The sequence below is a fragment of the Lissotriton vulgaris genome, chromosome 8, assembly GCF_964263255.1.
Source record: "Lissotriton vulgaris chromosome 8, aLisVul1.2, whole genome shotgun sequence".
Taxonomy (NCBI): Eukaryota; Metazoa; Chordata; class Amphibia; order Caudata; family Salamandridae; genus Lissotriton; species Lissotriton vulgaris.
In genome coordinates, this window is record NC_141696.1 from 1,490,098,793 (window position 1) to 1,490,112,122 (window position 13,330).

Genomic DNA, 13,330 nt, shown 5'->3' on the forward strand with positions numbered 1-13,330 from the left:
AGGGTTGATTTTGTCCCATTTGATAGTGTATCCATTAGTAGCACCCATTTTGATAGGTTGTTCATACTTAGCTGTAGGGTTATTTTGTATAGTAGTTGGTGAGGGTAACTCGACAATTAGAGACAGCGGATAATGGTCGCTATGTAGGTGATCAAGAGTGTCCCAAGAAAGTATTAACGGGGCATGATTGTTTGAAAAGAGTATAAAGTCAATAACAGAGTTTGTTCCCCTACCATGAAAGGTTGGTTTAAAAAGTCTTGGGGAGGAAAGTAGTTCATTGACAAAATGTAAATTAAAAGAAACCAGGAAATTATTTAGTGTCTCCCCTAGTTTTGAATGTTGGAAATGGCTAGGGATAGCATCATCAGGATCAAAGTCCCGCGTCTGAAAAATATCACACATATCTTTCGGGACGTTTGGGTAGATGTGACAATTAAAATCGCCCATAACTGCTATTGCACACTCATTCCCAAAATTTCCTTTAATTGTTTGCAGGGCATGATGTACAGCGCTTAGAGACCCCTGTGGTTATAACGCGCCATATAAATTAAATAAATAAATAGATCGTCCAAAACTTTCTCCAACTGCTCTAAGGCCATATTATAGAAGTTAACAATTAGCAGTAGGAGAGAAGGGCCAATATCCATAACGATTATTTGGAATGAAACTCTCAGTAACGTTTTTATAATCCTGTGGCCAACAGCAACGCTAATATATGTGCAGAGTCCCCCTTTGTGTCTACCCTGTTTGCTCACAATCGCCGGAGAGTGGAACGTCTGAAAAACCAATAGATGGATGGGAGAAATCACCCAAGTTTCCTGGAAGCACAAGATAGAATAGAGGTTTACCACATCTAGCCAGTCTGGTTGTGTGGTTTTCGAAGAGAGGCCTGCCAGATTCCAGGAAAGGATCTGCAGTTTGGAAGCTATTTTCGTATTTTCCTCGTGGATAGAGGGTATATTAACAATGGATTTTTGCCCCAAACGGGGCGTTGTTTTATTTATGCCCCATTTATTACTTTTTCCTCTTTTTTCCACCCCGTTTTCTAGAGGTTTTTTAATAATCCTATCATCCGAAAAACCCTGAGTGGGGGATTCATTGGTGGTTATACTAGCAGATTTTTCAGTACCCCAATAAAGAGTCATTCTACGTCATCAAGACCGTAGAGTGGCTCATAATAATTGTGACAGGCGAAGTTCCAAGATGGGGTTATGAGTCGAGGACCTTGAGCGTAACCAACAGGGTAATGTCTTGAGGTCGGGAATTGATTATTTTCCCACATATATTCACTGTTTGGATAGTCATTATAAGGAGGGAATATATAATCCCTTGCTACGTACCTTCGGGAATATTTATTTTGGGTTGGTCTTCTAAACTGTTCAAAAGAGAACTTGTCAAAATGGGGTTTCGATTGGTATGACTTTGGGCGCATTAGGGCTTCAGGGTAGAAGTAAGAGAGTGGTTTGGGTATTATTGGTCCCCTGTTAAAGTTTGAAAACCAATCAGTAATATGTGTGATGACTCTAGGGTCTTTGAAGGTGATGATTATTACATCGCCCTCTATATCTTTAGGGCGAATGCCGACCCAGTTTGTTCTTCTCACCATGATTATGTCACCATTTATGTGGGGAGGTAAAGGTCTATTTTCTTTGAGCCAAAAAATCACCTTATTTTTAAGACTACTGTGGTTTTCATGACCTCCTGTGGCTAATAATGGGAGAACCCCCGTTAAAACAATAACGTTTTGTGATGCAGCTGGGGGTAGATCGACATTCCTTTCACGTGGCCGTTTTTCAGATGTAGGAGCGGTCTTAGTCATGTCTGATTTAGTATTTGTGTTGCCCATTCTTGCAGAGGCCATAAGGGAGTTAATTTGTGCAGACTGCGCCTGTGTGTTGAGAGGCGCTTTAGGTTGGACGACTGGATTTTTATTTACTGGCCTCGTCATGGTTGAACCTGTTTGTTGTGTTAAGGGTCTCAGGTCCTTCATAGTTTTTTGGACCGTGGTCGTTTTTTCTATGTTGGACGTTTTCTCTCCATCTGTGGAACTTAGGGGATCAGCTAAGACCTTGATCATTTTTCCTGTATTATGAGTTTTATCTCCGTTTTTAGAACTAAGAGCATCTACTGTAGCCTTATTACCCACTTGGATTTGAGTCGAACCTTCTAAAAGGGTGTCCATCTGGCTTCCTATTCTCCTCACTCTCTCAACTAATGGAATTAGTAACGCCTTCATAAGGTGTTCCATTGCGTCCACAAAGTCTTTAATAGTAGGAGGGACGCAAGAGGTCAGTGTAACTGGAGGTAAGGTGGATGCCCCCTCTACTATTTGTAACAGTTCCTTAGTAAGTAGGTCCTTAGAAGGCTTTTGTGCTAGGGAGTTTGGTTTAAGAGAACATCTTTTTCGGCGCTTTTTTGGGGGTGAACGAATGGACCTTGGCTATCAGGAAAGAATTAATCACCTCTGGTAAGTCCCCCGCTCTGCCGATGGGGCTCGTCGGTTTTATGCGCCGGCAGCGCGCTCTTGGGTCCCGCCTCCTCTTCCTGGTCACAGGGCAGCTGGGAAGGGTAGTTCACTAACCCTCTCGGTCCGATGAAAGACCGGCGCGTTACACCCACAGGGGCTCCGCCTCCAGCGGCAACACAGCAACACTCTCGTGGACCTTGGCTATCAGGAAAGAATTAATCACCTCTGGTAAGTCCCCCATGCGTGCTCATTTATGGCCCTAGTTACTTCCTCTAAAGAAAAAACGATATCTATAGGGAATACTGTAGTCTGTACACTATCATCAGTCACCGTAACTACTCAATACAGTTGCCATTAACATCCGGTTTATGCTGGAGAAAGACTTTGCAAGCAATGGGGTGAGAGCTAATGCAGTGCCGGGTTAATTTGCAGTTTGAATAGTTAAGAAGTTAGAAATCAGCTACTAATTTGATGCCCTGGTGGTTCATCGTCCCCTTTGGTATCGCAGCGGTTGATTCGTCATCAAGAGAAATAAAAAGATGTTGTCAATGATATGGATATGAGGGAGAAGGTGAAAGAGTAAGTGGAAAACACGAAACACTAAATGAGAGTGAGTTACAGAAGCGGGGATGGTAAAGTCCAAATTGTGAGTGTGGGATAGTGGGCGTTAATTCTGACACCTGGTAATGTGGTTACGGCATGTGTTTGGTCCTATCCCCAAGATGTACCGAGTTAATGAAATCTGTAGTAAGAGTCCAGCAGGAACATGTATGAACTAGAGTCTCGTTATGCAGAGTGGAGGAAGGAGCATCCTCTGAGCAGGAGTGCTAAGATGGTATTGTGCAGGATAATGTGTTTTTGCATGTTGGTGAGGAAGATATGGGTTTGGAAAAATGTATTGATTGTCAAGAGGGCAGTGGTATGAATCGAGAAGTCTGTGCGAATCGTCTTAGAGTAGACTATGATCTTTCAGCCAGTTCATAAGGAGTAAGTGACAGGATGAAATAATGAATTTAAGGATGTCGGCCAGGTACAAGAATTATATTTTTGGTTAGGATTTAAAGTTCTGAGTCTTGTTATGGATAGTTTTCATAGTTGTAATTTTATGAAGGAGGGAGATGTATGATATGCTGGTACAGTCAGTGGCAGGGTGAAGAAATCGTTCTGGATAAGAAATGTTTGGTGACTGTGTGGAGGTATTGCGGCATTTTCCTCCTTCACACAGACAATGTGTGGGGGAAAAAGGAAGAGTGGAGTGAGGATGAATGTAAAATATGGGTGTTGAATGAAACTTCAAGTAGACCCATTAGCAGAGCTAAGCGATCAGGAGTCTGTTGAACTACTTGCAGCTCTTTTGTGGATATCTTCCCAAAAATGATGTGCTTCCGACCCACATCTGGTGCAGAACTTTCATTGCAATCAAAAGAGGGAAACATATGCTCTGGGTTAAGGGGTTGGAGACTGATCACAATGACAGTAGAAGGACACACTAAGTCACAGAAGGCGATACTGTCTGAGGCAGAGAGGGACACAGGCCTTAAAATAAGACCTCCATCTTTGACTGATAGACTGGTAAAAGACGGATATTCCACATTCCTACACATTTTGTTTGAGGCTGGGATAAAAATGTAAGAATCTTATTGTAAGGAATAGGTCATATGCAACATGACTAATTGAAAAAAAGTGAGATTTCAATATCCACATTGCAGAAGATGTTAAATCCTTAGCAAGATGAAAGTACGTATTACATAACAATTCCAATGAGAGACTCAAGGTAAGGTCAAATCATTAGCAATAATACAAAAATAAACAAAGCTGTAATGGTTTAAGCCGTTACCTGATGGATGATAAATATGGTATACTGAAGTTGCTGCCGCTGTAGAAATGGGTGGAGGTAATAGAGAAGATATCGCAGGTGTAGTTCTCGGTTACGGAATGGTATGATAATTGCAGATTTATAACGTGCTTCACAGTGACGAGGCACATATTTTCCACCAAGGCGAAGGTAGGGATTTTTCTTTATAATTGTTTGAAAACTGGGGAGTGTCTCAAAGACCACAGTAATCGGACCAACTGTTCATAAATAGATAGTAAAATACTGTTAATGTACTTAAAATAATACATCTAATTTCTCTTGCAGCAATAAAGAAATGCATGTTACAAGATTAATAGTTAGATAAAGATGGTAAGCAATAAAAAACTGGAAGCCTTAGAGTATTTTGATTTAGCAAAATTCCTTGGAGAAATCATATTAAAGAGCATTAGAAAGCAGACATATAGCAAGCACAGAAAAAGAGGACTTCAACTAATGTTTATAACTAGGTATCACTACTTAGACATTAACAGTTCCTTACCAGCTGAGTTGAATTTTATGTTGGCAACAGTTAACATCCTGATCCTACTGAACAGAAGCCAGCTTTAACTTAGGAGTACAAAGAGCAGAGTGGAGGACATTTTATCAAATGGCTTTTACATTTTTAGGAATTGTAACCCAAATATTCGACACATCAGCAATAGATTCATAAAATTCTTCCAATTTCACTGCTACACCACGTAGACCCTTACTTATTGACTTCAGAATAACATGATAAAAGTTCAGAAGATTGCCTTATTGTAAATCTTACAGGAAAAATAGTTAGAAGATCAAAGTCACAGTGTAATCCAAAGTTCTTAAGAGAGATGTGGGACTAGTAGAGTCAGGGGAGATTATGAGATTACTGGTTAAAAAAAAACAAAAGAAAAAACCCATGATCCTAAACTCACTTAGGATCTTAAATCAGAAGGGATTGGCATTGCTACAGAAAAATGTTTGGCAGCTGGGAATGACCATCCCAGTACCGAGGTCCCTAAATTGGCATGGGGAAAGCAGGGGCTGGCTCTAGGGAGGTATAGAAGAGCAGCAAAACCATGCCGCACCAGGGTGCTCAGTTTCACTGTGAGATAATTGATAATGCAGACTCAATAATGAGCCGAGACGAACAACATTAAACTTCCAATATTAGAAGAGTTAGCCAAGTTTTCTTGAGAATAAGAAACTGTCCTTTGTCTTCTGTCACGTAGAAGCCCAATCTGCCAAACTGGTTTCAATCAGTGGGTGCAAGAAAGGGACAATGGGTCAGAGAACGTAGTGTCTCTCCTCAGCACTTATCACTCAATAGACTCAAGGCTGAACTTAAAACATAGGTGTCAAATTCAATATGATAAAAAAAACACAGATAGCAGGACGAGACTTCCTTACCCATCTTGACTTCCTTTAGCAGAAGGGTAGAGTGCTGTGGTATTTTCTGGTTTTGGACTGGTGATTGAGAGCCTGAAAAGTCAAGCAAGTAACATAGCAATCCCTGCATGTTCCCTGCTTTTGTATGACTCGTAAGCCTTCAAATTAACTTTTTGGGTGGAATTTGTACACTCTGTGCCAAGGAAGAAGTCATCAATGTTAATGAAAAAGTGAAGGAAATGGCAACTAGTTACCAGTGGCATGACACATGTCCCCACAGCAGGGGGGGAAGGGGGTTTAAATTCCAGGGGGCCTCCTCAGTACAGTAATCTGGCAGAGCTCCTGTTTTGAGTATTGAGGGGGCCCTCCACGTACCTTGCAGGGGTTCCCCTCAAGTTTTGTTATGCCAGTGCTAGTTACTACTATGGGAGTTTTGAGCTGCTATTCAGGGAGGACAGAGCATGTGAGATTTTAGGTATGCATGTGTTAGATATTTTATTTATTTAAAAAGTTTTGACCCATGACGGTATCAGAGCGCCTTACAGATGAGCGAAAAAGAGGAGACCTATAAATCAGACAACAGGGTGGTAAAAAGTTAAAGGGGAGAAAAACTCACAGCGGCATGACATAAATAATTAAACAGTCTAAGCAAATATTAGGGTGAGAGACACGAATCAGAGCAGGCATGGAGAATAAAGGAACGAGAATGAACTAAGCATATTACAAAGTCACAGAGGAGAAGCTGAGAGGAATTAATAACAAAGTGAGTACAAAAAGTGCATACAGTGGTAACACTCTGAATACCCCAATCAAATACAACAAAAAAGACAGGTAAAAACGTTGAGGAAACAAGCCTTTGAGTGCTTATTCGGCGAGGGGCTCTGGGGCAGGAATTTGTTCATCAATAGCGCTTTAACTTCCTTTTTTCGTGGGGGGGGGGGGGGTCGTCCTGATTTTTGGAGGCAGAGTTCCACATTCTCTGGGCGGGACCAGAGAAAGCTTGATCGTAAGTTTTCTTTTTACGGAATTTCTTCAGTTTCAGCAGACGGGTACTGGCAGTTCTGGAGGATCTGGAGCCCCCAGATAGTACAAGTTTTTGTGCGAGGTATAGCAGGGTGTTGTAATGTAAAGCTTTATGGGTCATACAACAATTATTTGTTGTATCCTTGCTTCATAAAGGAGCCAATTTAGAGATTTCAGCTCCGGGATTATATGGTGGTATCTTTTTGAGCCAGTGATGAGTCTAGCAGCAGAGTTAAGAGAGGCCCTTAGTGGAGCCAACTTCGATCTTGGGAGGCCACAGAGAGTTGCACTTCAATAGTCCAACTTGGAGATCACCGAAGATTGCAACGAGGATTTGAAGTCGTTGGGGGGTGAAAAGGTTTTATTTTCCTTAGGATGCTCATTTGGAAGTTCGCTCCCTTGGTGAGAGCAGTAATGCGATTCTGCATGATCAGGCTCTTGTCTAGCATTATGCCCAATGAACTCAATGATGAGTGGTATGCAGTTAAGAGCCGTTCGCTGATTCATCCATTCACTGATGGCAGATGATTGATTGAGTGGGGGCGATTAAAAGGAATTCTGTTTTCAGAGCATTGAGTTTAGGATGATTTAGAGTCAGACAGTTTGGGGCTTTCAATATGGTGGTGTTGAGGGACCTGATATCATCTGGGGAGGAGACTTTCAGGTACAGTTGGGTGTCAACATTATACACGCAATAATGGACATTGGATAGTTTCAAGATTTCAGTTAAAGGCACCATGAACAGGTTGAAGGTTAGAGAGAGTTTGGACCCTTGTGGAACCCCTAGATTAACTAAGGAGGGATTAGAAGGAGACTGATTAACCTTGAATCTTTGAGTTCTAGTGTGGAGAAAAGATGCAAACCAATTTAGGGCGGACTCTGAAAGCCCCATCCTATGCTCCAGTAAGTCGAGTAAGCAGTCATGTTTAACTGTATGGAAAGCTGACGATAGCCGAGGAGGATCAGAAGTCAGGAGTCGTTCTGATCCAGCCTTTTGAGCACATCATCAACAATGTGGGTGATAGCGAATTCTGTACTATGACCATTACGGAACCCAGATTGGAATTGGACAAGTAGTTGGAAATGTTCTATGTGATTACAAATCTGAACATGGACACATTTCTCCATGAACATGGCCATAGTCGGAATGTTGGAGATTGGGCGGAAGTGGTTTAGGTCACTGTGATCTGCTGTCGATTTTTTAAGAATAGGGGTAACATGTCCGGCCTTAAGACAGTCTGGGATAGAGCTTTGAATCAGTGAGGCATTGACTATCTTGACCCATAGTGGGAGTAGGGATAGTTTGATCTCCTTGAAGAAACGCAATGGTAAAGATATGTCAACACACGGTTAGAATAACATCTTCACCCCCCTACTACGGAGGCAGTATCAGGCAGTCCGAGTCCTGGGGTGGGGGGAAGGAGAGAAGAAGTGGGAAAGGGAGAGAGGAGGAGAGTACAAAACCAGTGAAATTCAGCTGCTCTAGATAGTGAGCTAACCATAACTCATGCCCCCGCAATGCACTGCTTATGACCTCACATATTACATAACTCATGACATGGTCAGTGACATCACAGATGACTTCTCAAATGACATCACTGATAACATCATCCAGTGACTGAGTGTTTTGAAAATGTTTATGACGGTTAAATATATACACACCAAGGTGTATTGGAGAATCAGTTGGAGTATGAATGCCTGTATGGATAATTCAATGGGTGCGTGACCGACTGTATAAGTGATCGATTAGGTGTCTCAGTGAATGTTCGGGTGAGTAACTGGTTGTGTGAATGTCTGTATCAGTCTGTCAGTTGGTGTCTGAGTGGCTGTATGGGTGTTTGAGTGGGTACGTGAGTTTCTGTATGGTTGAGTGATTGGTTGTCCGTCTGTGTGAGGCAGGGTGTGAATGCCTGTATGGACGAGTGAGTGGGTGAGTCAGGGCTCTATGGGTTAATGAGTGCGTGTATGAGGGGCTCTATGGGTGAGTGAGTGACCCGTCGCATACTCCCTACAGGAGTCTTTGAGTGCATTGAGTCAGAACCTTTATTGGGATTCAGACTGGATGATTTTCTGTAATTGTTGCGAGCTAACATCGACCCGTATCTGGGGCGTTTGGCTCAAATTAAAAGCTATGGTTGAACATTACGCTGTGACAAAACAGAACTTTATTGTGTGGAGAACTCTAAGCTGGACATAGCACCAGGTTGTAAGTAGGGATTTAGGTTGGTAGCTGACACTCAGAAGGACTGTCAATCTCTCGTGTTATGCTACCTGCCCAGATATCTAGCCCAGATGAAGTTGTGATAACGACGAAACACGTGTTGGCTTATCATAACGCTCAAGACCAAGTACAACGCTTGAAGACTTGATTCTTAATTATTGCTTGTGTCATAAGGCTTGATCTATGTTTATCAATGAACCTTAGATCTGTTTGTGGATAGAGAGTGGGCATCGTTCCTTGTATGTGCACCGCATTACCTGCTTGCATATATTAAATGGAGTGTTAACTTCTAAGTGAGCACCAGGGAACCCAAAGTCACCCCCATTTAGTTTAATTGGGTGAGTGAGTACGGTTATGGATGTGTTGGTGAGTGAATGGATGAAGCAGGGGTAATTGGGTGATTAACTGGGCATGTGAAAGGCAGTATAAGTGAGTGATGGGGTATGTGAGTGACTGTATGGGTGAGTGTATGTGAGTGACTGTATGGGTGAGTGAATGCGACAGTGGCTGTATGGGTGAGGGTGCTTGTGTCAGTAACTGCATAGGCGAGTGTGTGCTAGTATCTGCATGAGTGAGTGTATTGCATTAATTTTGTGTTTGGCTGTACAGGTGAGTGAGTAGTTGTGTGAGTAGTTCTATGGGTGACTGACTCAGTGTGTGAGTGGCTCTATGGGTATATGAGTGGATATACCGGGTGCTGTATTAGTGAGTGAGTGGGTGTATGGGTGAGTGGGTAGATATCGGTGTTTAACTATGACTCAGTGAGTGGCTGTGTAAGTACTGATATTGATGTGTGAATGGGTTTGAGAATGGTAGTGTGGTAGTTGCAGTGGGTGTATGAAAGGTTTTTTGGGGTGCGAGTCGGTGAGTCAGATTCTGTAGATGATGTCATCATTGATGTCACTGACCATGTCATGAGTGATAATATATGGAGGTCATGAGCAGTGCATTGCGGGAACACGTATTCTAGTTAGTTCATTAAATATATCCACTCAATTTCACTGGTTTTGTACGAGTGAAACCTTAGCCTAACTATAACCTCCCTGTAACCTTTTGAGTTTTCAGTGAATTTCTATGCTTTTTAAAAAAAAATCAATTTCCTTACTATAACGTTCCTGTAACCTTTTGTTTATTTAATGATTTTTTATGGATTTTAAATAATAGTCATGTTTGCAGAGTGGTGGAATAAGGGGGCTGGGCCTCCAACCAGCTCTCAGGAATCCCGCTGTGTAGGACAACATCGTCAAAGAATTTACCAACCCCACCGCCAGCACCAATGACATCACTCCCTCCCAAGTCCTCTGCGACTCCCTGGCCTCATTCTTCCACAACAAAATCGCCGACATACATAACAGCTTTGACAACCAGGCCGGAGACCAACCCACTCCACCCACCTCCGAACGAAACCCCCCCTCGAACAGCCTCTACACCTGGAACCCAATCACCACTGAAGACACCATCCGCCTGATGAACTCCATCCACTCAGAATCCCCAACCGACCCATGTCCCCACCACATCTTCAATAAAGCAGACTCCATTATCGCACCCCATCTCCGAGACGTCATCAACTGCTCCCTCAACTCCGCTACCTTCCCGGAAAGCTGGAAACATGCCGAACTCAGGGCCCTTCTGAAGAAACCCACAGCAGACCCCACTGAACTCAAAAACTACCGCCCCATCTCGCTCCTCCAATTCCCTGCCAAAGTCATTGAGAAAGCGGTCAACAGCCAGCTCGCCGCCTTCCTCGAATCCAACAAATCCCTCGACCCTTCACAGTCGGGCTTCCGAGCCAAACACAGCACAGAGACCGCCCTCATCGCAGCAATAGACGACATTCGAACACTACTGGACAATGGAGAAACAGTTGCCCTCATCCTGCTTTACCTCTCCGCAGCCTTCGACACAGTCTGTCATAGCACCCTTATACAACGCCTCAGCAACGTCGGAATACAAGGAAAAGCCTTGGAATGGATCATCTCGTTCCTCGCCGGTAGAACCCAAAGAGTCCGCCTCCCCCCTTTTAGATCTGAGGCCACCGAAGTCATCTGCGGCGTACCACAAGGATCATCACTCAGTCCTACCCTCTTCAACGTATACATGAGCCCCCTCGCAACCATCGCGCGACAACACAACCTCAACATCATCTTCTACGCCGATGACACCCAGCTGATCCTCTCCCTCACCAAAGACCCAAACACCGCCAAAACCAACCTACACGAAGGGATAAAAGAAGTAGCAGAGTGGATGAAGAACAGCCATCTAAAACTGAACTCGGACAAAATGGAAGTCCTCATCCTCTGCTTGGGACGACCCATGGTGGCCACCAGCTCTGGGAAACGCACCCATACCTACGGACCACGCACGTAACCTGGGCTTCATCCTGGACTCCTCACTCTCGATGGCCAGACAAGTCAACACCGTCACATCATCATGCTTTAACATCCTACGCATGCTCAAAAAAACATTCCGTTGGATCCCCACCGAAACAAGAAAAACGGTCACCCACGCACTGGTCACAAGCCGACTGGACTATGGAAACACCCTGTACGCCGGAACCACAGCCAAACTACAGAAAAAACTCCAACGGATCCAAAACGCCTCAGCCAGACTCATACCAGACATTCCCCGCAAAGATCACATTACCGGTCACCTAAAAGACCTCCACTGGCTCCCCGTCAACAAGAGGATAACGTTCCGTCTCCTCACCCACGTACACAAAGCCCTCTACGACTTAGGACCTGAATGCCTCAACACGCGCCTATCCTTTTACACCCCCACCCGCCAGCTGCGATCGTCCAATCAAGCCCTAGCCGCTGTCCCGCGCGTCCACAGAGCCACCATGGGGGGGGGGGGAAGATCCTTCTCCTACTTAGCGGCCAAAACCTGGAATTTTCTCCCCATCCACCTCCGCCTTACACAGAACCACCTCTCCTTCAGAAAACAACTAAAAACTTGGATATTCGATAAGTAAATACTCCCCTTTCCCTCAAGCGCCTTGAGACCCTCTGGGTATGTAGTGCGCTATATAAGTGTTGACTTGACTTGACTTGAACAAGAGGGCGAATATTGAAACTGTATGAGTAGGTAGAGAAGGAGTAGCTTTTTACCTGTAACTGTTCTCTTGTAGGGGTATTTCCGTGATAGCCATAATCATGTGAATAGTCCCGCCCATGTGCGTGGATCCCAGAGCACTTCATTAGATATATCTTCTTAAGTTGTCATCTTCTGCCTTTCTTCAGGAGGGCCTGCGTAGACACTTAAGAGATAAAGAGACAATAATGCAGCCTAACTAACTAGGCTACACTGGCCATTACGTAAAGATCAGTTAACTATTAAATTTAGCAATTTTACTGAGTTTCAACATATAGAAAACTCCCCTTCACAAAACTCCTTTTTTCATGATAGAGATGAGACGGTTGGACAGAGAAGCTCCCCATAGGCTGCAATTATGCGTCTGCAAATAGATACCGTGCCTTTAAGAGTCTCCAGAGACCCCCGGTACGCCATGATGCACAGCCAGAGGCAGTTACTTTCAGTTCTTTTTGCCTGCTGAATCTTGGGTACGTCTGTTTCTGCCAAAGGGAGGCGGGTAGGTTGCTTATGACTCTCACAGAAATACCCCTAGAAGAGAATTGGAGTTACAGGTAAGAAACTATTCCTTCTCTTGTAGGGAATTTCCGTGTATAGTCATAATCATGTGAATAGATTAGCAAGCCCATCCCAAAAAACAACTTCCCAGTGGTGGAAGAAACAGAGAATAACCTCACTATTGTGCAAATAGATTCCGAAGTGAAGCTTGCCCAACCTGAGCATCTGCCCTAGCATCAGTGACTAGGCAGTAGTCCTTAGTAAATGTATGGAATGACTTCCAAGTGGCCGCCTTACAGATTTCTGAAATAGGTATATTACGAAGTAAAGCCACTGTAGCAGCTTTACCCCTAGTAGAGTGAGCCCTAGGCTTACTAACAAGAGTCTTGTAGGCTATCTGGTAACACAGCTGAATACAGGAAACAATCCACCTAGTAATGGATTGCTTGGAGGTAGCTAAACCAGTCCAGACCGAGCTATAGTTTACAAACAACTGGTCCAATCTACAAATATCCTTCGTCTTGTTCAAATAGAACTTCAAGACCCTCCTGACATCAAGGGAATGAAGCGACCTCTAAGCAGGAGAGAAAGGATTCTGAAAAAATGTAGGCAATGTAATAGTTTAATTCACATGAAACTACTTTATAAAGGAACTTAGGATGAGTTCTCATAACTACCTTAGAGGAATGAAAAACTGTATATGGCTCTTTACAACAGAGTGCCTGAAGTTCGCTAACCCTGCGGGCAGAAGTAATGGCCACAAGGAAAGCAGTCTTCCGACACAGATGCTGAAGAGAAGCCTTATGAATGGGTT

The 13,330-nt window shown here is 43.7% G+C and overlaps 1 protein-coding gene across 1 annotated transcript in view; it reads right to left on the reverse strand.

Moving 5' to 3' along the window:
- Window positions 1–4,292: 4,292 nt before the first annotated feature.
- Window positions 4,293–13,330, reverse strand: part of LOC147698983 (beta-1,4-galactosyltransferase 3-like) — a 156,821-nt gene continuing 147,783 nt past the window's right edge. Inside the window, exon 3 of the mRNA XM_086936295.1 lies at window positions 4,293–4,540. Coding sequence (XP_086792421.1) covers window positions 4,293–4,540 — 248 coding nt within the window. The remainder of the gene's footprint in view (window positions 4,541–13,330) is intronic.